Source organism: Schistocerca piceifrons, chromosome X (assembly GCF_021461385.2).
Source record: "Schistocerca piceifrons isolate TAMUIC-IGC-003096 chromosome X, iqSchPice1.1, whole genome shotgun sequence".
Taxonomy (NCBI): Eukaryota; Metazoa; Arthropoda; class Insecta; order Orthoptera; family Acrididae; genus Schistocerca; species Schistocerca piceifrons.
The window spans coordinates 411,713,893-411,740,821 of NC_060149.1; the positions used below are offsets into that span (position 1 = coordinate 411,713,893).

General features: G+C 39.0%; 1 protein-coding gene across 3 annotated transcripts in view; it reads right to left on the minus strand.

The window, feature by feature from the left end:
* The window catches only part of LOC124723048 (conserved oligomeric Golgi complex subunit 2), an 83,088-nt gene that overhangs the window by 19,994 nt on the left and 36,165 nt on the right, over positions 1–26,929 (minus strand). For 2 of the 3 annotated variants that reach the window (XM_047248228.1, XM_047248227.1), the window contains exons 7-10: positions 18,324–18,491; positions 10,007–10,073; positions 5,618–5,822; positions 4,526–4,808 (exon numbers count right to left, since the gene is read on the minus strand). In XM_047248228.1, coding sequence (XP_047104184.1) covers positions 4,526–4,808; positions 5,618–5,822; positions 10,007–10,073; positions 18,324–18,491 — 723 coding nt within the window. The remainder of the gene's footprint in view (positions 1–4,525; positions 4,809–5,617; positions 5,823–10,006; positions 10,074–18,323; positions 18,492–26,929) is intronic. The other variant, XM_047248229.1, reaches the window with a different exon arrangement.

Genomic DNA, 26,929 nt, shown 5'->3' on the forward strand with positions numbered 1-26,929 from the left:
TGCCGTGGCATACGGAGCTCCATCGCAGTCTTTAACACTGGTAGCATGCCGCGACTGCGTGGACGTGAACCGTATGTGCAGTTGACGGACTTTGAGCGAGGGCATATAGTGGGCATGCGGGAGGCCGGGTGGACGTACCGCCGAATTGCTCAACACGTGGGGCGTGAGGTCTCCACAGTACATCGATGTTGTCGCCAGTGGTCGGCGGAAGGTGCACGTGCCCGTCGACCTGGGACCGGACCGCAGCGACGCACGGATGCATGCCAAGACCGTAGGATCCTACACAGTGCCGTAGGGGACCGCACTGCCACTTCCCAACAAATTAGGGACACTGTTGCTCCTGGGGTATCGGCGAGGACCATTCGCAACCGTCTCCATGAAGCTGGGCTACGGTCCCGCACACCGTTAGGCCGTCTTCTGCTCACACCCCAACATCGTGCAGCCCGCCTCCAGTGGTGTCGCGACAGGCGTGAATGGAGGGACGAATGGAGATGTGTCGTCTTCAGCGATGAGAGTCGCTTCTGCCTTGGTGCCAATGATGGTCGTATGCATGTTTGGCGCCGTGCAGGTGAGCGCCACAATCAGGACTGCATACGACCGAGGCACACAGGGCCAACACCCGGCATCATGGTGTGGGGAGCGATCTCCTACACTGGCCGTACACCACTGGTGATCGTCGAGGGGACACTGAACAGTGCACGGTACATCCAAACCGTCATCGAACCCATCGTTCTACCATTCCTAGACCGGCAAGGGAACTTGCTGTTCCAACAGGACAATGCACGTCTGCATGTATCCCGTGCCACCCAACGTGCTCTAGAAGGTGTAAGTCAACTACCCTGGCCAGCAAGATCTCCGGATCTGTCCCCCATTGAGCATGTTTGGGACTGGATGAAGCGTCGTCTCACGCGGTCTGCACGTCCAGCACGAACGCTGGTCCAACTGAGGCGCCAGGTGGAAATGGCATGGCAAGCCGTTCCACAGGACTACATCCAGCATCTCTACGATCGTCTCCATGGGAGAATAGCAGCCTGCATTGCTGCGAAAGGTTGATATACACTGTACTAGAGCCGACATTGTGCATGCTCTGTTGCCTATGTCTATGTGCCTGTGGTTCTGTCAGTGTGATCATGTGATGTATCTGACCCCAGGAATGTGTCAATAAAGTTTCCCCTTCCTGGGACAATGAATTCACGGTGTTCTTATTTCAATTTCCAGGAGTGTAGGACATTTCCACACCCCACCTTTATGATGGCTAGAACTCTGCTGGGGACACTTTCTGATGTCTGAATGCCTGTGGAAGAATGGCAGCCCATTCTTCCTCAAGGGCTGAAACCAGAGACGATAGTGATGTTGGAAGGTGGGGTCTGCAGTGAAGTCAATGTTCAAACTCATCCCAAAGGTGTTCCATTGGGCTCAGATCGGGACTCTCAGCAGGCCAGTACATTTTGAGTGTTGTTATTCACAAGTCACTGCCTCAGAGATGCTGCTTTATGTCAGGGTGCACTCTCACGCTCATACAATCAATCATTGTCTCCGAACTATTCCTCTACTGTATGGGGTTACAGCCTGCCATGAAATGTGTTCATATCCTTCCGCATTTATTGTTCTCTCAAACACAATGAGAAGACCACACCTTAACCACAAAGAACATTCCTATACTGTAACACCATCTCCTCTGTACCTCACTGTTAGCGCTACTTGTGACGGCATGTAATGTTCTCCAGGTGTTTGCCAAACACCACCCTTTCCATCAGATAACCTGAGGGTAAAGTTCGAGTCATCAATCCAAATCACTTGTCTCCAGTAATCCACTGTCCAGTGGCATCGCTCGACATACCTCCTCAAGTGTCACTTAACACTGACTACAGAAATGTGTGCTTTTGAGAAGTTGCTTGAACATTGTACTCCATTCGATTTAAGTCTCTAAACACGATCACTGGGTTAACTGGACTGGTGGTAGAATTTTGGAATTCACAAGTGATTCTTCCCACCGATTTCTTGTGATTTTTTTAGAATCAGCCCCGCAATACTCAATGGTCCTTTCCATCAGTACATGAGGTCACCCTGGTCTGGAATTAGCTGTGTTGTCCCTTTGTGCTTCCACTTCACAATCACAATCGCATCACCAACAGTTGACTTAGGCAGCTTTACTAAAGTTGAAATGTCCCTGATGACTCTGTTACTCAGTTAACATCCAATTACTGGTCTAAGTTCAAAGTCACTGAGCTCTTCTGATCAACCCATTCTGCTGTTACTGCTTCTCTATTGTCAAACTTCCTTTTATACTGACAGATCCACCATATGTGACATCCACTGGTCAACTTTGCACTACATAGGACTGTCTGGATACTTCTGATCAGATAGTGTACCTCAGGACTTTACTTTCACAAAACTACAATTTTATTCTTCTGACAAACGCAGATGCTTCTTCTGGAATCAAGAATTACAGATTTCTCAAAGAGAAAAGGTTAGCATATGCCTGGATTGGATTATGAAACTTTCACACAGTTAGCGGAAAGAGTAAAGGTAGCCACTCACTGTATAGTTGAGGTATTGTGCGGCTGACAGGAACATAAATGAGATAACAAGAATAAATCATACAATACTTTCGAATAATGTCCTTCCTGAAAGTTGTCTCTGATTGATTGACAGACAGACAGACAGACAGACTGACTGACATGCATGCACAAGTGCATGCGCACCCCCTCCCCCCCCCCCCCCCCCCACACACACAGAAAGAAAGGGAGAGAGAGAGAGAGAGAGAGAGAAATTGTACCCTAATCAGTCACATTGTTCTGGTTCTGCAGCTCAACTAGGGTGAGGGGCTGTTTTTGGCAGAGAGGAGTGACAGGAACTAGGAGAAGGGGTGGGAAAGAGAAATGTGGCGGAAGGGAGACTGATGACTGGGAGGGAGAGGCAGCAAAAGATTTTGGTACTGTTGATCCTGCCCTGGCATGGGCAGGGGAAGTTGAATATGGAAAATTAGACTGAGGAGAGACCAGTATGGGTGTGGATTAATGGAGTGAGGTAGGAACTCATAAGAGACAGGAGTGGAAGTGGATGTGGGTTAGGGACCGGCAAAGATTGAGGTCGAGGGATTTGTGGGATCAAAGGATGTGTTGTTAGAACACTTCCCATCTATATAATTCACAGATGATTGTAATTTGGAGAGGGGGGTGGAGTCTAATGGCACAGGTTGTGAATTAGTCAATGAAGATGAGCATGGTGAGCTCAGTAGTATGTTATGCTATGCCACTGGGTGGTCAAATTTGTTTTGGCCTCAATTGGATGGTTGTCACTCATTCAGAAATTGGAGCAGAGCTGGAATTTGGCAAGACTGCTTACACAGGTGACTCTGCCTTGGATAGGGTGGTATTTGTCTGTGAGAAGACTGGGACAGGATGTGCTTGGTGGGTATACAGGACAAATCTTGTACTTGCGTCTTCCACAGGGATATGACCCATGTGGTATTTGGTACTCATAGACTCAGTAGATGAGAAAATACTGTTTTGAGAATTGCATAGCATTTTTGGCAGTATGTTCCTCATTTCAGTGCATCATAACAGGCAATCGAAGACATAGTGAACAATGTGGTTAGGTTGTTAGAGCCCATGGTGATATCTGATAATGAGGAACATTATCCATTGCAACTGGCTCATGAAAATGGTTGAAGAATCTGGAGCATGTGTGGATATGAGAAGGGAGGTATAGGTTTGAAGGAGAGCTTAAAAGATCTTCAGTATAGCGGGCAATGGATTTCCTGTCGCTGTAAATGCATCATTGCTGGGCAGCTACACTTTAAGAGTTTTTAGTGTGGAGAGGATAAAAGCTATTGAAGTGGGGGTACTCTTGATGGTTGGTGGGCTTTATTTGGGAGAAGGTTTCAAAGCTACCATAAAAAGGTGTAGGTCAAAACCCAGAAAGGTGGCATGCAAATGAATAGGAGAGAAGGTGTTAAGACTGTAGAGGAATGGGTACAGATTGTCTTGGCCTTGGTTCCGCATGTTACACATAATTCAGGTCTCATTAATGAATTGGGAACTTGGGAAGGAAAGGAAGTAAGGAAGGTTAGGGTTTAGCTGTGTGTCAATGATGAGATTGTTATAGACAGACTAAAAGCTTAGATAGAGGAAGGAAGTTGGTCATGCTCTTTCAAAATATCCATCTCGGTTTTCACCTTAAAGAATTTACGCAAATTACTGGATTTACAGGAAACTTAAATTTAGAGGGCCAGACAGAGACTTGAACTACCATCAACCTGATTAAGAATCTAATGTCTTATCACTGTGCCACCTAACTCAGTAAATGGACAGAACTGAGTGGAACCATAAACTGGTTCCACCCTTAATTCAATGTGTTTCATGAATGAAAACTGCAAATATTTCCCTCCTGAATGGAAACTATTCAATTAATATAAGTTCATGGTTTAAGCATTTTCTTAAATCTGCAAACCACATGATAACAGACAACTAGACCACAATTGCCGGAATAAATGCTGTGAATGTTGTAAAATTAAACTTACTGCTTTGTAATAGCTGAGAATATAAGCAATAACCAGTGATCAAGCAGCTTAGGAGACACTGAAGAAGCACTAGCTGCACAAAACTTTGTCGGTGGAGCTAACATCTGAAGAACATATGAACATGCCTTGGTAGGAACCTCTCGATTAGTGCGTCTGTAGAGTCGAGGTATATCATTAACTTGTTTGAGCTGTAATATACTCCGATGGCTTACTGCACTCACTATCTCTTGTGTGACTTTCGGAAGCTGCTGTTTCAACTGCTCTTGGCTTGAATGCTGGCTCCCTGCAATATGAAGTTAAGCATGAACTTTTTTTTCAGAGTACATGGCAATAAAAATTATCTTATAGTTTCCAAATTCATTCTCTCTCTCTCTCTCTCTCTCTCTCTCTGTGTGTGTGTGTGTGTGTGTGTGTGTGTGTGTGTGTGTGTGTGTGTGTGTGAGAGAGAGAGAGAGAGAGAGAGAGAGAGAGAGAAAGAGAGAGAGAGAGCGGGGTGGGGAGTGGGGGGGGGGGGGGGGGGTGGAAGGGGGGCATGCAGTTGCATGCACTCATGCATACACACAATAATAAATTCAGAACTTAATCTGACTATACTTAAGAGTATTCTACTACTTATGAAACAGTAAGGGTGTCTGTGTTCAAACTGTGATGTAAGAAATGCTATTTTAGACAACAGAAACTCCAGTTTGGAATATCAACATTATCAGGATAGTTTGCTTCTCATCATAAAGATGACATGTTGAGTTGCAGAGGGGCACAACAAAAAGACTATTACACATTTAGCTTTTAGCGAAAACCTTCTTCACAAAAGAAAACACACACACACACACACACACACACACACACACACACACACACACACACTGGAATGCATTCTGGTCCAAGCTGCTATAGATGGCGGTTATCTGTGCATGAGGTGTGTGTTTTCATTTATGAAGAGGACACTGGCTGAAAGCTAAATGTTTCACAGTCTTTTCATTGTGCCTGTCCGCAACACAATGTGTCATTTTTATGATGAGTAGCATTCTCTCCTTTTCCTTATATTACTATAAATACTATATTAGGTTACCTGTATATAAATTTAATGCTTACTTTCAAATATTTTCTGAGCGTCTTGTGATATTTGTGTTGCTTTGCTCATGACAATGCTCTGGAGACTAGGAAGCATTTCTATCAGTTTTTCAATATCATTGTACAGACACACAAGATACTGGAGGCTCTGTACTGCACTTTTTTCATGACCTTCCTTAACAGTAGATGTTGAAGCAATTCCAGCACTTTCCACACTTAATGGCCACTGCATAAAAGTAGAATATAATGTCAAAATATTGTAATACTCAAATCTTAGGTGGATAAAGCACAAATTTTGTGTGAAAAAAACCAAAAGTTTGCAAATCGAAGAGCATTGTGTACCTGGGAAGCACGCGTGTATGCACTATGAAGCAGAATTGCTGAGGTATTCCCTCCAAAAACATTTAATACAGAAAACCATTAATGTTAATTTTGTGTCTATGATAATTACTTAGCATATGTATTCTACATTGAAGAGCTAAAGAAACTGGTATATCTGCCTAATATCATGTAGGGCCCCCATGAGCATGCAGAAGTACCGAAACACGACATGGCACGCACTCAACTAATGTCTGATGTAGTGCTGGAGGGAACAGACATTACAAATCCTGCAGGGCTGCCCATAAATCTGTAAGAGTACAAGTGGGTGGAGATCTCTTCTGAACAGCACATTGCAAGGCATCCAAGATACCTTCAATAATGTTCATGTCTGGAGAGTTTGGGGGCCAGCATAAGTGTTTAAACTCAGAAAAATGTTCCTGGTGTCACTATGTAGCAATTCTGAATGTGTGGGGTGTCGCATTGTCCTGACGGAATTGCCGAAGTCCGTTGGAATGCACACTGGACATGCATGAATGCATTCAGGTGATCAGACAGGATGCTTACATATGTATCACCTGTCAGAGTCTTATCTAGATGTATCAGGGGTCCCATATCACTCCAACTGCATATGCCCCACACCGTCACAGAGTCTCCACAAGCTTGAACAGTCCCCTGCTGACATGCAGGGTCCATGGATCCATGAGGCTGACTCCATTCCCATACACATCCACCCACTCAATACAATTTGAAACGAGACTCGTCCAACCAGGCAACATGTTTCCAGTCATCAACAGTCCAATTCAATGTTGATGGGCCCAGGTGATGTGTAAAGCTTTGTGTCGTGCAGTCATCAAGGGTACACGAGTGGGCCTTTGGCTCTGAAATCCCATAGCAATGATGTTTTGTTGAATGGTTCACATGCTGATACTTGCTGATGGCCAGCACTGAAATCTACAGCAATTTGCGGAAGGGTTGCACTTCTGTCATGCCGAACGATTCTCTTCAGTCATCATTGGTCCTGTTCTTGCAGGATCTTCTTCTGGCCACAGTGATGTCACAGCTTTGATGTTTTGCCGGATTCCTGATATTCATGGTACAGTCGTGAAATGGTCGTATGGGAATATCCCCATTTCATCACTACCTTGGAGATGCTGTGCCCCATCACTCATGCACCAACTATTACATCACGTTCAGACTCACTTAAATTTTGATAACCTGCCATTGTAGCAGCAGTAACCAACCTAACAACTGAGCCAGACACTTGTCTTATATACGTGTTGCTGACCGCAGCTCCGTATTCTGCCTGTTTACATATCTCTGTATTTGAGTACATTTGACTATAAGTTTCTTTGGCACTTCAGTGTATGTTAGTGTATGTTATAAGACAGTTAATGAACCCTTTATTCCATGTACACAACTGCAGGTATGTAACAACACAAGATGGAGGTTTATTCTGCAACACACCTTCCAATAGTGTGGTCTAATAGGCATTTGTATCTTCATTTATAGAAGCTGTGACTTGTGGTTTACACTTCTTTTCCTCTTCGGAAACTACTTAGAATGCAGTTTCCACTTTGTGTTAGTCTGTTAATGTCAGAAAATGCAAAATTCAAAGAGGGATGCAAAAATGCAATAAAATTATTTTCCTACAGTGTGCCCTAATACTTCATAATTTAATCTGGTCAAAATTGACTTTTGTTGTTAGTGGTCTTCCACTGGACAAGCTAATCATTGGTATGAAGATATAAATGTGTTCAGTCATGAAGAGACCCCTCCACCTATCTGTACACAAAATTATAGTTAGTTATCTTAGTTATTCGTACCAATTTTCTGATAAATTTCAGTACTGGTAACTATTCTCCTCCCCACCAAGCACAGAAATAATAAAAATAAGTAGTATTCTGACAACAAAGCAAGCTGAGCTTGGTTGTGTAAGTCCTTCAAAATGTGATTGTTTATTTTATTAAGGTAGCACACAAATCTACAAACTTCACAAAATGTTAATATATGGGATCTTTCAGCCTTTAATATGTCTGTAACTTCACAATAGAGCATCTTTTGAGATTAACATTTGAACTATAAGTAACATTTGCAAAGTCAGAGTAAAGCTAAAATAAATTTGAGAAAAGATGATTTTTCATCATGGACTTCATTCCTGCATGTACTGCAGTTCACAAAATCAAGTCCTGCGTAGTTCAAAGTTCATGTTACGTTATGTTCTCTGCATTTGAAAAGCAAAACTGCAGCCAAAAGTATTGTAAACACTTTTATGTTTGTGAGGAAGATGGTATGACCATGCAAAATGTGAAAGAAAAGCTCATAAGGTGCATTCAGAAGGCTGCTAATGACAATAGCAAGATCTGAAGTTTGTATTTCATAATCAGTGACATAGTTCAAATGATAATGCAAAAGAGGGGAAGTAGAAAGAAAGGTATGGGATTAATGTTCTATCTGTCACAAGGTTATTAGAGATAGAATAAGAAACAGATTTCAGTTGATAAATATTTAACTGCTGATAAACTTTATGAAGAAAATCCATAACAAGAAAGAATTGTTTTTCAGGAAGAACTCACAGAAAGATTAGGCTAAGAGGCAATGTGCATATGATGTACTGAAAATATCTTTGAAAAACCAATTTCTAATTACATTACATAGCCAACTGCAAGAATTACTACAAGTTGTGAAACAGAAAATAATTTTTTCTACGCATCACTGCAAACTCATATATAATTTCAGTGACCAAGAGAATATGCTGTTTTCAATCCAATTCTGACCATTTTTCACCGACAATTAAAATTTTTATAATATGAACATAAGATAAATAAATCTCACTTAGCAGCTTCAGAGATGAACAGAGAATGTTCCTTATAGCACTTTTTACACAAACAAAAAACTGTTAATGCCAGTGTTCACAGAAAAACAAATGGGAATAAACCAAAATATAAGGAAGAGTGACTATTATATGAAAACATATGTCCACGTACAGCTTCTGGCACAGGCCCTTTGCAATTTTTCAGTTTATTTGTTCTGGAGCACTGCATAAAACCTAATCATATACGAAGTTGTTAGATGATGATGATGATGATGATGATGATGATGATGACAAAGACAGTCATTTACTTTGTTACAGAGGAGCACAGGCTAAATATTCTGCACTAAGAAAGGCAATATATCAAGATTCTTTGCTCTGTACTTGGCTTTATCCCAATTTCAGCAAGTGCTAAATTGTCTAAACTTGGTGTTAATGACAGTGGCAGAGACTGTTGGAAAAAAAAGTGTTGGCCACTGTGTACAACCGTAAACAAAGCATTGAGTACTGATGCACCTTCAAACCTCACCATGTGTTCTCACTCTTTCTACCTGTCCCCATACAAAAGAAATTTGCCTTTACCTAGCCATGCTACTGCTCCTCTCTCCACTCTTATAGTCCCATATAAGGTAGCTACTCCCTTTCCATGAGAAGAATCCACCACCTAAAGACATCAATCTGAATTTCCAGAGTATCTCTGTGTGACGCTTTACAACTCTAACAGTACAGTTGTCAGTACCTTCAATCTCTTCCATCTGGTGGGCTTAATAAGACTCCCATTTACTAGAACAACAGAAAATAATACTTTTAGGTGCAGTGTACATAGACTACGTTTTTACAGAACTCTTGTAATAAACAAAAGTGTTCTGTTTGTTAACCTGGGACTTGAACAAGGTTCCTTTTGAACAGAATGCTAATAAATCATAATGTTTTCTTATTCGTATTTTAGTGCCATGTGCAATGCCCTATTTACCAAAAATGTTATACAGAACAGCTTTAAATAAATCATATGCACAGGAACTAGATAGTTCATAATACTAACCCCCCCCCCCTCTCTCTCTCTCTCTCTCTCTCTCTCTCTCTCTCTCTCTCTCTCTCTCTCTCTCACACACACACACACACACACACACACACAGAGAGAGAGAGAGAGAGAGAGAGAGAGAGAGAGAGAGAGAGAGAGAGAGAGAGATCACTGTTATTTACAGTAAGTTTCAAAATTTTAGTTTTACACAAAATGTCTCTTCTCTTACTGCAAAAATCTGTTCACACAACAAACTTACCTTATGTAATACTGCACTAATCCAAAAGTTGTATCTTGCAAGGATCAGTAAATTTAATTTCCAAAACCTGAAACAGCAAAGGATAATTCATCCAAGTTTATCTAATTTTTATCCTTCACAGTCTGTACTAATCATGTTGATTATTAGAGTATCAAATAAGCACGTTTGATAAAAGATCAGTCACACTCAGGAGTTTCGGACCTTGATAATGGCCGCAATTTAGCAAGTAAGAAAGTCCACTAATTCCTTCAGGCATACCACATTCAGCTAAAGCCACACACTGTTGATTAGATCCCATAGAGCTACCTGACTGCAGGGACGTTCAACACCACATTTCACCTGCTGTTCCAAAAGTTCCATGCATATTCCATGGGATTCGGTCTGAGTGATTTAACAGGCCAGTCGAGGTGTTATAGGGTGCCTCCATGTTTATCAAACCAGGAACATGTGTGTGCAGCCCTGAGACACAGCTACTGTCAACTTGGAAGGTGAGAATTGAGAATGTCCACAGCACATTCATCGAAAAGATGTAGAAGAAAATGCAACAGTTGGTCACCAAGAATGAAATAAACTTCTTGATTCATGTTCACGGTACACTGAATGAGTGGGCCACCACATATCAAGAAAATAATAATAACAATAATAATAATAAAGAATCACCTCCACCCTGAACTACATTCTGCACACTTACTGGGTTAAATGCTTCATTGGGTCACTGGTGCACTCCACCTTACATAATTTGAAAAGTGACATAGTCACCAATTGTCTGACTATAATACACTTCTCCAGTCAGGTACTGACCATTTTTGTTATTGTTCGGCCCACTGAAAACATGCAACTTTATAAACTGCTGTGAGCAATGACCTTTTGCAAGGTACACAACTCCAAATATCCAATGCACACAATTCCCTTCACAGTGTTTGCTCAAAAACTGCTTGATATGGACCTGCATTCACTGGCAGCAGCAATTTGAAATCAGTTGTAATTGACAAGGCATGACATTCACCTCTGGTCCCTGTGGTTGAATCTTTTCACAACCACTGTTCTTATGCCCGACACCAGCCTGTTGCTCACTGCTGAGGCACGAGCATGAGCCAGCTCGCATGAGCAGATCAGCAAACAGAGCCACATCACAAGTTTCATTATAAAATAACTCTCAAAGATTTGTATGAAAATTTTCCTCAACATAAATTTCCATGACTTTTTAAGTGCAGCTACAGTTACATCAATATTTGGACCTACATACTCATATGAGTAGCTGCTTTCCACAATAATGAGAATGAAAACTCAGAAGCTCACTGACACACTTCAACTTAAGGGGCTCCGGAAAGGCTCAAAATCATGAAAATTTCAATTTTTACTTTTTTTGCGTTTTCTGAATCTGCAGACTATTACCTTTTAATAGATATATAATTTATTCAATTCCGAAGACTACAACTATTTTTAAATTTTTTTTGAAATGTGTTCTACATGGGCGTGACCCACTGTGGCGCTGTTAAACTGATGTCAAATGGTGTTATTATTAACGTCCGTGTTCATCAGGTACATTTTAGTGATGTGAGATAAAGTATGTGTTGTGGCTAACCTGTGATGGTTCAATATATATCGCTGGTGTGATTGTCGATTGTTTCATGTTTATTTACTCTGTCGTTATCTCGAAAATATTCGTAATTAATTCTGTTTCTTGAGTCTCTGTTTTGTTGAAGTATAATAATGAGTAAAAGTAAAGTTATTAGAAATCCTCTGAAGGCTTTTAAGAAAAGGAGAAATGTTGGAAAGCCAAAGGTATGTGTTATTACTGTAAACAATAAAGACGATAACCAAGTGAGTGAACCTAACCTCTCAAGTACACCTGTCCATAGCAGTCAAAGTGGGAAAGAAAATACTTCACAGAAGCAGCTTGGTTCAATGAGTGAAAACTATGAATGTTTTATGGGCGAATCAGATGTGAATGAAATATTTGATATGTCGGTTCTCAAAGGAATTTTTTCAAACTGTGTAGGATGTATTCATTGTAGTGAAGTTGGTCTGGAACTCTCCATAATAAAGCACGTAGGACTTGCTAGTGAAATACAACTGAAATGTGATAAGTGTTCATACATGACCACCTTTTGGAACAGTGTTGCAGTAACTGCAACTGAAGAAAATGGTAGCAAAATCTACGAACACAACATTAGATTTGTTTATTCCTTGCGTTCAGTTGGTAAGGGTGCTACTGCAGGTACAATTTTCTGTGGCATCATGAATCTTCCAAATTCCCCAACCAAGTTTACGACCTATAATAAATTAATAGGGTCTAAAGTAGAAGATGTCTGTATAGAATCTATGAAGAACGCTGTGGAAGAGGCAGTAATGGAAAATAATGGTAACAGAGATTTGACTGCAGCGTTCGATGGTACCTGGCATAAACGGGGACACACATCTCTTCATGGCGTAGTATCTGCCACCAGTATGTATACAGGGAAAGTTTTAGATGTAGCAGTAATATCAAAGTATTGTAGATGTCCACAAAAATATAAAGGTACACATGAAAATAATTGCAAAGCTAACTATAGTGGCAGTAGTGGAGGAATGGAAGTGGCTGGTGTTGCCAGTATGTTCCAGCGTTCTGAGGCGTGTAATAAAATGCGATATGTTAATTACCTTGGTGACGGTGATTCTAAAAGTTTCAAACATGTTCAAGGACTGAAGCCCTATGGTGATGATGTTGTAGTGCAGAAATTTGAGTGTATTGGACACTTACAGAAGCGAATGGGAACAAGACTTTGGCGACTGAAAGCTTCGTACAAAAAACAAAAACTCAGTGATGGTAAAGGGTTGGACGGGAAGGGAAGGTTAACTGACAGTGTAATTGACAAAATACAGAACTATTATGGAATGGCTATTAGGCAAAATACACAAAGTGTCGACGAAATGAAGAAGGCTGTTTGGGCTCTTTTTTTTTTTTTTTCATACTTCTTCAACCGATGAAAATCCCCAACATAGCTTGTGTCCCAAAGAAGAAGACAGTTGGTGTAAATATAACAAAGGATTGCTAACTGGTGAAGTGTACACTCATAAGCATAGTCTGCCTCATGCAATAATGGAGGTGATAAAACCTATTTTCAGAGACTTAGCACCACCTGAACTGTTGAAAAAGTGTATTCACGGAAAAACTCAAAACCCCAATGAAAGTGTAAATAGTGTTATATGGTCGAGAATCCCCAAGACTGTATTTGTTGGAATAGAAACACTTCACTTTGGTGTGTATGATGCTGTTGCGACTTTCAATGATGGCAACATTGTAAGGTGCAAGGTATTTAGAAATATGGGAATGAAGATAGGTTCTAACATGGTACGAGCGATGCTTGCTTTAGACAACGAACGCCTTCGGGCTGCAGACAGGGCTGTAAAGAGTGTAGAAATACAAGCAAGAGTAAACAGGAGGAGGAACAAGAGGAAGCTGGAGGAGGAGTTTGCAGAGGATGAAGATAATCCATCCTATGGACCTGGAATGCACTAAAAAGTTAATCCAATCTTTGTCGCTCGATTCCCAAAACTTTTATTTTCTCATACTAATTACATGTTTTCTAAGGATCTTCCAAACATATTTGTTTCAAACTTTCAGTAAATGTTACACAGTACCTTCTGCATAATTTAACACAGCCTTTTTCCAAAAAACTGTATATTTTTGAATATATAAATAAAAAAAATTGCAAAAAAATGTTGTGAATTTTCATTACAATTGAAAAAAAAATCATCTTTAATAACTGAACTAAAATTTTGTAAAATCCCTGTGTTAAGTTGTAGCCCATATTCCAATAAATAATCTGTAAAAAGTTCAACTTCCTACCTCAAATACTTTGTGAGGAAAGATGAAATTTATAAGCGTTATTTTAACATTGCAAATATAGGGTGTTCCGGAGCCCCTTAAAAGCTTAAAATAGGAGATCATGAAATTCATCTGAAAATGATATTCATTATAAGGCAGCATCAATCGTGAGAAATGTCACATTTCATACTTAGATGTGCCACGTTCTTCACTTCATCAATTAAAAGAAATTTAAGTTTCATTTTGTTGTCATTTCTCATCACTGCAACAGTCTAGAAAATAAATTTGCAATGAAAGGGAGTAATTAACCACCATAAAGCAATATATCTCCATAGAACTAACATTAGTGGTCGTAGAATGGACTCCTCGATGAGTTTCTCCGATACATCCCTCCGCTCCTGTCCCCTTCACCCTTCATCACTCACCCTACACCGTCTGGTTGCCCACTGCTGAGGCATGAGCATGAGCCAGCTCGCATGGGCAGATCGGCAAACAGACCTGTTTGTCTCGAACAGGTTAGTTCTGCTGCCCTTCTTCTAGATGGATGTGACCTGAGCTTTCATTCAACTGCTAGGAATTTTTTTTCTTCAAGGAATTTATGGCTTTGACTGTCACTGTCAACAGACAGCTTGGCTATTAGGTTTGTTACTTTGAAAGGCACGATGACAATGCTTGTCTGTACTTATGATTTATAAATATTACAAGTACGAGTTGAAGCTGACATACCTTTGCATTGTCAACAGCCAATACTGCTGTGTATATTTTGATCTAGATATGACTGGCAATGGTCAAAATCAGTTATGAAATTTCCAATATGTGACCTTGGCTAGTAAAGAGTTTATAAGAAAACCAGTAGTCATCAAAAAACAATTGTCAGTTTTTGAAATCGCCTATGGGTTCAGTTGGAACTGCTCTCATTGTCCATATCACATTGTCACAGTTGTCCCTTTTTCTGTTGACATCTAGTGTGGTGCAGCACCTGGGTCTGACTGTGTGGCAGCTGCCAGTTGAGTTGCTGGTGGTGGGGGGTGAACGTAGGCCCGTGATTCAGCACTTTGTCAGTACTCTCGTATGCTGGTTCACAAACATCGATGGACACGATTTTCTTTTGCCCTTTTATCTGTAAAGTCAGTGTCCTCTCACCACACTCAATAGCCAGGCAGGGGCCTTGGTAAGGCATCTCTGAAGCTTTATGCAAGGGGCCTTGGCTCACAAAGATGTGTTTCATCGTGGTTATGTCTGTGAAAACAAATTGCTATGGTTAGGCCTTTTGCTTACCCAGCCTACAACCCAAACTACATCCCAGTTACATAGCCAGCCTGCTTCCTTGCAGAAGATATTCGGGGCTATCGTGACACACACAATTGCCAGATGGTGACCAAAGCTCCAGCAGAGGTCACTGGCACCACAGACCTATATCTTACAACAGCCATGTGACAGGAAGCAAGACTGAATATATCCTGGCACCAATGCTGTATTTAGGGTGATGCATGGGTCCTGGGCAGTGAGTTCCCACAGAGGGAGCTTCCTGGACCTGGTGCCAGATGCTTACTGCATTTTCACAATAAGGAGCTCAGTCTGGGGTTGTCACTATGCTGGTATCACTGTATGAGACAGTCTCCTCATTCTTGATCTTGCAGTATGGCCTCTTTACAAAACCTGTGGCCCTGACAGAAAGACTGATTCTTGATTTCATAATATTTATGAGACTGCCAGTTTTTTGGCCTCACTGGACATAGAACATTCTTCTTTGAAACTTGGAATCTAACAGCCGGACTATGTTGTCAGATTTAGTTTCTATTGGACTTTGCCATTATCATAAATGTGTTGTGAACTTTGAACAGACTTAGTTATTTTTCTAAGATACTCAAGAGCTTTACTCCAAAAATGTTTACCTGAAGTGTGTTAACAATTTATGATCACAGCTGGTTTCCTATCTTTCAGAGCCAAGGCTTAGTACATCACTTTGTTTTCCTCATTACCACACAGTTGAACTGTTTTAATGTCCTACTCAGTTGACTTCATGTGGGTTTTTCCTTTACTAAGATAGTTCAGAACTATAACACTTTGTTTTCTCCTTCCAAGTATTGAAAGACTGTTTGTGCTTAACCAAGTGAGTTTAGTTTGTGTGGTGTGCGAACTGTAAGACCTTCGGTACACACACCATCAGATTATTTGACTTGTCGCACTAATGAAGTAGGTGTGTCAGCAATATGTCTCGTGGTCTTATCGTGGCGTGTTTATCTTCTGCCATTAGGTCAGATGATAGAAATGCCACTTGGACGCTTAGAGTAGCAGATTGACGGTGACCAACTTTAAACAGAACTTGATTAATTTTCACACACATTTATTAAAATAATAAAAAGGCATGGATATTATGTAACTTGATTCTGGATGCTGTTTACAATGGACAATCTGAAGTTCCTTTGGTCTTGGTACGTTCACCTTATTCTCACATATCTCTGATACTTGACAGAGTGTCTATACAATTTCTCTTCATGGCTATGTACAGGAATATGATAATCTTATTAGGCACAGACTGAAACTTGACTATAGACTGGTACAGACAAATGCAGACTAATGCAGGGCTTTAAATTTTAGGAAGTAATAAAACAAGAGATAAGCAAAATGATTCTACAGTTACACTCAAGTGTTTAGGATGGTCCTTGCACAGTAAATTAATTAAAAACTGGGTTAACACTTTGGTTACACCAATTATAGATCTTGTCAATTGTGGTGTCAAAGAAGTTATGTTTCCCAGTGCACTGAAAAGAAGCATAGTCAGACCAATTATAAAAAAGGATCAAAGGAGGAAGCATCAAACTACAGACCAGTGTCACTGATTCTCACATTTAGTGAGATTTCTGAGTCAGTGATTTTTGCTCAGCTTACTGCCTTCTCTGCTCAGAAACCCAACATAGATTTAAAAAAAAAAAAAAAAAAAAAAAAAAAAAAAAAAAAAAAAAAAAAAACCACAGCAGTATAACAGCTGTTACAAGATTTTTGCACAAAGTCTATAGCTATCTAGATGAAGGGAAGAATACATTGGGCAAATTTTTAGATCTTATAAAGGCATTCAATCTGGTCAACCATGCACTGCTTTTACAGAAACTGAGGGTACGCAATGTCAGACACATATCTGTTTTACTCCTACCTACATACTGTGAAACTGTAAACAATGCACGAACATAAGCTATCAAAATAGGGTGAGAAAATTCAACTTACAGTCTATGCCAGAAACAGAAGTGTGGCATGTATCGTAAGTGTCAAAACTGGGACTATTTCTATTTCTCATGTATGTCTAAATGATATTATACAACCTATAATTTCCATGTAATTACTTATATTGATGACACTTCTCTGTTTTTTATGGAGATAACAAGGAGAAGGTAACTCATTCGTCAACATATGGGAAATCTGAAGTGACTAAATATTTTTGTAACCAGGGTGTAAATATCAATACTACAAAGTAAGAATTGTAGGAGGTCAAAGCAGGCAACTCATGCCACAGATGTAAAGGAAATATTTGTGGAATGTCATACACAGACAACAAAGACTGTAAATTCCTTGGTCCGCACTTGGATGGCATTATTTGATGGGAAAATCATGTTATGTATGTATGCAGTAATCTTTGATGGGAAAACCATGTTAAATATGTATGCAGTAAAATATGCAGTGAATTACACTTGCATAGACAGCTGTCCAAAACAGTAGGTAACACAATGCTGAAAACAGCATTCTATGGGTCAGTTTCCGATTCATAAATTATGGGATAGAACTGTGGGGTTGTGCTGCTGAAGTACACTGGAACAATACTAGTGCCACTAAAGAGAGCTATTAAGCTGCTACGTGGTCTGGCATACATGAGACCTATCATGATGCTCTTATTCGAAACAAATATCTAACTGTATACTCCTTTGATGTATACAGACTTATCACTTTTTCTGTAGACCATCAGAGTGGCACACCCAAATGTTACGATCTACAACGCAAGTAGTAAGCACAGTTACTACAGACAAAAACAAAATTAAAAAGAATAGATCCCAGAACATATATCAGGGGCTCAGTGTTGTATAACAAATTGCTAGAATCCATAAGAGCATGCCTGGGCAGGAATTAAAAAAAAAAAAAATTATAATCTTTTCTTGTAAATAAATGTGTGTGTTCACAGACATGATTTTTTAAGTTATATATGTTACACAGTGACCTTTGTACATAATTATAATATGTAGTAAAAGTTGTACACAAATGTTATACATATTATATGTACATACTATGATGTTTTCAATGATGTCATCATTTGATGACTACATGCAAAAAGAAATGTAAGTAAAAGAATAAAATTCCCACAAGATAGGATTTACAGAAATAAATGTTCAAAATTTTCTGTGTAGTGATACAGCCACTCCTATGACAATTTGCAAATTCACCTTGTTCTTATTCTTCTTCCCTTTCAAAATTTGTTGGCACTTTTATGATCAGATTTTATATCAAGAGAGCTCTTACTTGTGTGTTAGTTGCTTCAGAAAAATGCCATCGGACCAACACCTGTTAATGTTGTTCCAAACTGTTTCAGATGCCACAAGTTTCAAACTGGAATTACTTGCTGTTGAAAATGCAAGATTTCTGTCACCACCTAAAATAAATTCCACAGGACCCCCAATCTCCTGAAACCTGTGACAAAACACGTCATGACAATATTTCATTCCATCTTATCTGTTGTTTACAAACATCTTCTTAGTATACCCGAAAAATAACTTGTGAGATATTCTACGCTGCCTCCCCACAAGTGTGGCATTTGAAGTTATCACATTAGCACTCTTCAATAAAAATAAGTAATTATATTAATGTATAATTTTATGAACTGAAGTTTACAATGTTATTGCCAGTGAAGATTTATTACTGGTAAATAAAATTAAACTATTTGCATAAGGCATTAATTATCATACAAGGAAAAAAGACATCATAAATATGATGTTAGTTCATTAAATTAAAATGTTGTTACTGAACATTTAAATGCACTAAATATATGCATTCTTCATAAAGATGACTAAGAAAGAAGAACAAAGGTTAATTCACATGTTCTTCTCAATGTTTTATTTTTCAACATGTTAAGTGGCAAAACTTTCATAATATATACATTTTGTGTTATCTATACAACATTTTGTAGCTTCCATAGAGTAAATGAATTACGGCAGACCATCCTGTAATGCTATACATACAACTTACATTTTTTGTCCATTCCATTCTACTGTTTCAGTTCATTAATATCCCATTGGCAACAACTTTGTACAGACAATACTTCCTATACTTTACATTCCTTCCCAATTTCCTAAATATTTTGAAGTCAATTTCTATAGAAATTGTTAGTTCATGTTTCAGCTTAGAGGGAGTCTTTGTAAAGAGCCTGCTGTGTGTTTTAACACGTACAGTGAATATTAAAGTGATATATTATCACTGAACAATGAGGTATGTCTTACTACTACAAAGCTGACCAAACAAATTTACCTTCACTTTATTATTTGGATTTAATATCAATAATATTAATGCTGTGAAGTTGGTCATCTTGTGAAGGACAAAAAAGTTAACTGAATTGAACTAGTTTATTGGCCAACTTCATCTAGTTTATTTCTGTGAAGCCATATGCTATGAAAGATGCAGGGATGTTATTGTTTCATATGAGAGAATTATTTTATTTTGTTGATAACACAAGAGGTAACTTACAGAAAATTATCTTGTTCTACATCCTCATTTTGAGCACTTCTGACAAAAACAGACTGCCCATTGAATTTCATATAAAACATTATTGTGAAAAACATAAAATGAAATAAAACAACAGTAAAATGGAAGCAAAAAATTGGAACGTAACACTACTAGACTCACATAGCTTAATGTGCAGCAAACTATCTTGAGAGACAGGGATGTGGGTGGGTCAGATCTGAATCGAATCTATGTAGCAGGCAAAAGGCCACTGGTCTGTTAATTTTTCACACTAATTTAGTTGAATGCTAGGCTGGTCCCCCATTTCTACCTCAAAAAACATGAACCACCACCAGTTAAATATGATAATACATAAAATGACATTAACACGATGCACTGATAGATAGTGCACACTAATTCCCTTCCTCAGATTGACTGACAGCTGTAGTGACAGGGAGTGCATGTGCTCACGAAGTTGAAATAATCTAAATTTGCCAAATCATGACAATCATCAACCTCTATGCCTTCTTCTCATGTTGCTTTATTATTTTTTAAGTTTTTAATTGCATTATTCCCTCCCTCTAAGTCTGGTGGTTTGACTTCCTGCTCCTCTGTTTCTACATCAAATTCCAATTTCAAATTCTGTTCCTCCTATTCCTCATTCAAGGCTTTCTCTCTGTCCAAAGCTTTACTTTTATCTAGAATTAGGTTACCATCTTCATCCTTACATAAGACTGCTCTCAGTTGGAGTTCTCTCCTCAGTTCTCTAGATCATTCATAGAACTTTCATATCTCATTATTTTCCCTCATTTTGTTGAACTGCTTTATCTTCCTCCTTTGATATTGCCTTTCTGTCACCTTGCATAACTTATCTGTTCTTTTCTCCTGCTTTCAATATTCTTCTGTAGCTAGCCTTTTTTCTTTTTCTTTTTTTTTCTTTTCCCAGTATTCTTTGCCTTGCTTGATTTCTCTCTTGGACACCAGTGAACACTCCCCATCGGACCATTTTATTGTTTTTTGTATTCTACCCTCCACAGTATTTCCTCTATGGCTACACTGATGGCTGTTTTAGCATCTCCCATTTAGTTTCCATGTCCCCTTATCTTCCATGTTCTTCCTTTTCTTGAAAAGCACTTCTTATTTATTCTTGTATTCTTCTTACTTTTCTTTAATTTGGAGACTTTCTGTATTGTGTTTCACTTTTCCCCTACTCTTTCTGTTTCTCACCAGCTCTATCTCCTGTCTATATCTGATTCACACTAAGTAATGATCTGTGTCTCAGATTCCCCTCTACAGCTACTAACTTCCATAATGTCTGATGTGTGCCATTTATCTATAATTACATGGCCTATATGGCTTTTTGTAACTCCGTCCATGGGTACCCAACTGCACTTCATAATATCTAGTCTTGGATTTCATGTGCTTTTTATCATTATCATCATCCTCTTCCCTCTGCCAAAGTCTATCAGCCTTAGTCTGTTATCATTACTGACTTCATGCTGGCTTTCTTCTTCTTTTATGTTTCTATACACTTCTTATTTTGCTATTTTTGCATTCAGATTCCCATGTATCATTTTCACATCACAACTTTGAACTTTGCTCATTTCCTCCCCCAGTTTGGAGTAAAAACAACCTTCTCATCTTCATCTGCATCCTCTGTAGTAGACATCATTGTAACATTAAAAAAACTTTGCCCCAGGTCTCAAAGGGCACATCCTACCACAAATTGCTGTGAAACTAATTACATCTGCCTTCACTGCACAATGCATAAGAAAGCCAGTACCATGATGGCCCTTTACATTCTCCACTACACATCAGTATATGCAGTGGCGGTTTGTGAATATACATTCTGGATGTTCACAAATTTTTAGATTCAGATCAGTCTCAGAGTGTGAAATTAATAGCATCTGCTGTATAACAATTTCACTTACTAACAAATTTATACAACTACAGCCATTGCAAATAATAATAATAATAATAATATGTATAACTTATCTGACACAAGAAAGAATTGTTTTTGTGGAATTTTGTTGTTTTGTACATGATTAAGTATGGTTTAGGGCAATAATGAAATAATGTGTAAGCTTTTGCAACTCTCCATTTTGCATTTTTTGTGTAAGTGGGAGTTTTCACACTTTTCCATTTGTTTGGACAAATGTACAAGATCCCTAAGAGATGTATCAGATCACGAATTTACCTCTGGACTGAAAATTAGATATTCTTATGCTGCACCCACACAGCAACCTGTGCTAACTGTACACTTTCCTTGTTCACTTTTAGTCACACTTATTTGATTTCGTCACTCTCTCAATCAACGGATCTGTTCTTGGAGGCTCTAGTTCCTTTGCGACTAACTTTTCTTGGTAATTTACTTTTCTGTTCCCAGAATGAGATTTTCACTCTGCAGCAGAGTGTATGTCGATATGAAACTTCCTGGCAGATTAAACCTGTGTGCCAGACCGAGACTCGAACTCGGGACCTTTGCCTTTCATGGGTAAGTTCTCTGCCGACTGAGCTACCCAAGCACAACTCACGACCCATCCTCACAGCTTTATTTTTCTGGTAGCATTTAATATAGATTCAACATAGTTCATGTTTAAACTGCACATGAAAGCTGATTCCCGCACAGTAAAATAACCAACTCCAAACACAAAGTGTCGTTTGTCGAAATGATGAAACTCGTATAGTAACGTCTACCAAAATGGTCATTTGATGAGAATACAAATGAGGTTCTCAGATTCATAAGGGTCTACAGCACATTATCATCAATCACACATTTAAGCAAATATCAGAGAAACCAGTGATATAGCTTTTCATGAATTTTCATATATGCAATGTGGGCCTACAGCGCAGATAAACCTGACTCACAATAAGATCAACAGATTTCAAAAGCAAGAATAAATGCTACACTCTCACAATCAACGGTGATGTACTTTAGGCCCTTATGATTCTCACAAGGGAAACTCCCCATCGCACCCCACTCAGATTTAGTGGTAAGATGGCCTGGTGGATAGCTAGTCAAAAACTGAACACAGATCAAGCATGAAAACAAGAAGAAATTGTTGTGAACTGTGGAAAAATAGGAACAGTAAATGATCCAAGCTTAACAAGTGCAATATTGAATGAAAGAAAACAGTCGCAGCATCGTGGTCAAGTGGTCACAGTGATAGACTGTTTGGCGTGCGAGCCATGTTCAAAACTCCCTCATGGCAATTACATTTTTTTTCATAACATTGTGAACTGTCCATCCAGTCACTGAAATCTTTGTTGTCTTTTTGTAGTATTAGCAGTTGTCATACTATAGACTCGATATAGAATATGAGTTAACATATCTGAGTTAACATTGTTGCTGAAAATGCAAGATTTCTGTCACCACCTCAAATAAATTCCACAGGACCCCCAATCTCCTGAAACATGTGACAAAACACATGTCATGACAATATTTCATACAATCTTATCTGTTGTTTACAAACATCATCTTAGTATACCCAAAAATATGTTAACATTGTAAGTAAACGTGAGAATTGTGAGAGCACGTGAGCTAACACATAGACATCTCACAGAAATGAACACAAAAAATAAATGGATGTCAACTATGTTACAACAAAGGAATTCAACAGTCAAAACTTCAAAAACAGAACGCAACTTCAAAACCAATAAAAACATATGTTACATAGCACAGAGAAACTGTGTGATTGTGAAACTGCTTTTTTCATCATTTCCCCTGATCACATTCACACGAACACCTAAATTGGGCAAGGACGCATATCTCACTCACTCACCAGGCTACAAATTAGGTGCATCGGTAAGAGATTCCCACCATATGACACAAATAGTGTCACTAATGCCATGTATGACACACCAGACATGTTTTCCAGTGGAGGATTTGGTTGACTTGTTGCCTTGTCATCAAATGTTTGCGGTTCCCACTTGACAGCCACTTACTTTGGGTTGCTAATAGGGGAGTTGTGCAGAATCCAGAATCAATTGTCATTACTGGTCCCGTCCTTTCACCTTGCTGTTGCAAACGGACATCACATCATGACACAGACACAAATTTGAATACAGCGGAAAAAAATTGGCACGACAGAGTTTCGAACAAGGCTCGATCGCGTTGCAGTCCAACCTGTATGCACTTAACCATGATGTCACTGCTCTGCTCACTTTCTCTATAACTGCACTTCTTGTCCTTGGACAATTCACTGTTTCTATTTTGCTTTTTTTTTTCACAGTTCAGTACACCCTCTTCCTGTTTTCATGCTTGATTTGTGTTCAGTTTTTGACGGGCTGTTCACTGGGCCCTCTTAGCACTAAATCTGAGGGGGAGTTTTCATTGTCAGTGCCTCAGATGCATTACTGATGATAAAATTCATAAGTTAATATACTATAACTCATTCAGAAACCCATAAACTAGGTTTACTGTTGGTACAACTTTAACATATACTGACATTCGATGTAATTTTACTGCAGTATATAGTGAGTGAATTAGCATATCTGAAGAGTGTGCTATCATCTAGCAGAATTTATCTCAAGCAAACAAGGATAAAAGTATGTTGCAGCGTGCTGCCACCCATTGGCACTGATGTAAACCTCTAGTTGAGTGACAAGGGTTAGAAGTGCACATCGTGAACAGTGCACATTGTTTATCAAACCTGTATGTATTTGGCCCATAAGGTGATTACACCATGTGAGTTGCGCATGTGCAAAAGCTCCTTAAAATGTGCACAACTGAAGGTATGTTCATGACCCTGTTGCCAAGTTTCACGGAGTCTATAGGAGCAGTAGCATGGTAGATTTAAGTGCCATATCTTTCATATTGAAGCACCTATGTTATTTTTAACAGCATTCAAAGAAAAATAATCAATAAATCCACAAGGTGTCGAAAGGTAGGGTGTTCGCATGCTCTTTTGCTCTTACACAGCAGCCACCACTGAGTATATGTTACCACGATGCTATCACTCCATCCTCCTTCCATCATGTTTCTTATGGTGCCACTATTTTTTCTCTATACTAATCCACTTCTTCTCTAATTTCTTGCCATTTGTCAGGTCTCTTAAATGTCCCCACATTCCACGTGGCTAACGTAATATTCATTTTCCTTCTCCTTAACCTTTTTCCTCACCATGCATAGCAGTTCTGCCTGCTTTATTTATTTCTTCGTTTCTTGTCCACTGTGTCGATGTACTGCGTTGCTACACTGGCTGAAAATTGGGTTGTGGATTCTGACATTGACTACTGTAAATAATGAAGCCGACAGGTGCAGTTGCGTTTCACAGTACTTTCATTTCACTGTTCACAAGCACCTAATAATACACAGTTATATGGCCAGTGTGCTATTGTTTAACTGTTGATGAGCCTCATTAATAGTTTGCAGGCAAACCTCCACATACTGCTACAATAGTTTCCTGTTGAACATCTACGAGCAGCAAAGCATAACCACAAAGTTCACAGTTCTTGAAGAATAGAAAGGTGGAGCAGACACTGTTATTGTTTTTACACATGGCCTAATTGTTTAACACTTATTCCATAGTCAATCTGTTGTTCTAACCAACACAGGTTTCTTGTCTGAAACTTGGCTGTGGACTGACTGTCTCAGGACCAAATATTGGGCCCTTATATATCTTCACAATAATAGGTACTGAAACTACACATTGTTTGAAGTTAAATTTACAGAAATTACAATTAAAGCTTAACTCTTTAAATTAACTGAATAGATCGAAAAATTCTGTCTTGTAAACAGTTTCGTCTACCACGAGAGTTAGGCCGAATTATTTGTTTAAATCATGAAATTAACACATATACTTATGCAAACAACACTTTTGACAATACTGTTAATTACTTTGGAATTAATTATGGGCTGGCTTTGCTAACATGTTTTTGACGAGAGCTAAATAGATACTTTAAGATTAGTAGTATGTTGTCTTCCAAATGTTTATAATAAGTACAGAATTTTTTTTTGGTTATATGTCAACAATAGAATTTTGAGTTACAAAATAATTAGTGATTTCACCCTATAATAAAAGATACTAACCAGGAATAGTCCAAATAAATTAGAAAATCAATTACATATCTAAAACTAAGCACAAAATTAGATCTGGTGTTATAGTCTTTAAAACTGAGGGCCAACCTTTCTCTTTTATGAAAATACAGATTATACTCACGTATGTTAATGATAATTAGTTGAAAATGAAAAAACAAATTTAAGTCGGCAGATGGCAAAACAAGAGGGGAATTAAAAATATCCCAGCCTGCTTCATCACACGTCATCATACTGTATCTGTAACCTTCTGAGACCAATGTGTGGTATCTGCAAAAATTTAATTTTATGAGATGAGATTGTTAGCCCCTCGCCCAACCCCCAATCTGGAGGACTAGCATTTTCCCTTGGGGTTTACTCCCCTACAGTGATTGTTTCCCAATGCCTATCGAGCCCCTTCCCCCCTGCCCTATGTGAGACATGATTCATTTCATTCCTCTGTCCAGGCCTGTCTGGCTTGGGTGACCTTGACAATTGCTATGCTACTGGTACAGTTCTCAACTTCACTGGAGCTTGCAGTCACTCCCACCCGTCACTGAAGGTGCCTTCAATAAGGCTGTGTCTCATGGGAGGGAAAGAGTTTGTTGCATAATGCAAAATACGTGTGCATCGACATCTCCTTGCTAGAAGAAAATGTTTCCCTGACAATGTAGGAAGAGCACCGGAATGGGTTGGATGATATGGGTATGCCCTCTACTTTTTGATGCTCCCTCAATAAACATCAGATGTGTAAAATCTATTGGCTATCAATACACTACCATTTTGGGCATAGTTGATCCTGTATGCCAAAACCTGACACACTTTGCTGCTGCCTATCTTCTGTCAAAGCTGTACTGACAAAGGAAAACCATTAATGCCATGGCAGAATCTACTCCAAGATCAACTCTGCATAATCAATACCTCAGTTGGCATATTTCACTACACCACCAATGGCAGGCTGCACAGTCAGGAAGAGTGTGTGGAAGAGATGTGAGTAGCATCCATGCTCACACCCTAGCTTGCAGCAAAAAGTTTTTGTTTTTCCATAGCCATATTTTCAGAGATATTAATTTTTCATTCTCAATAAATGTAACATTAGAAACATTTGTAAAGGAATTATGTTCACTTAACACCTGTTTTATGATAGAGTGTCTGTAAGTACCAAGAACATGCTGTTACTGATTACTTTGATGGGATCAGATCAATGGTGCCAACTAATTTCAATTACATAGAAGTGGGTAGTGAAAAAGTTTGTGATCCAAGTACTTGACTGAGAACAACAATTTTTAAGTACATTATTAAATGTTTGTAAACAATGTGTTAACAGCAGTGACCCACTGAGTTTTTTCATTCTGCTTAAAACAGTTTTATCTGCTACTCAAATAACATGCAAAAA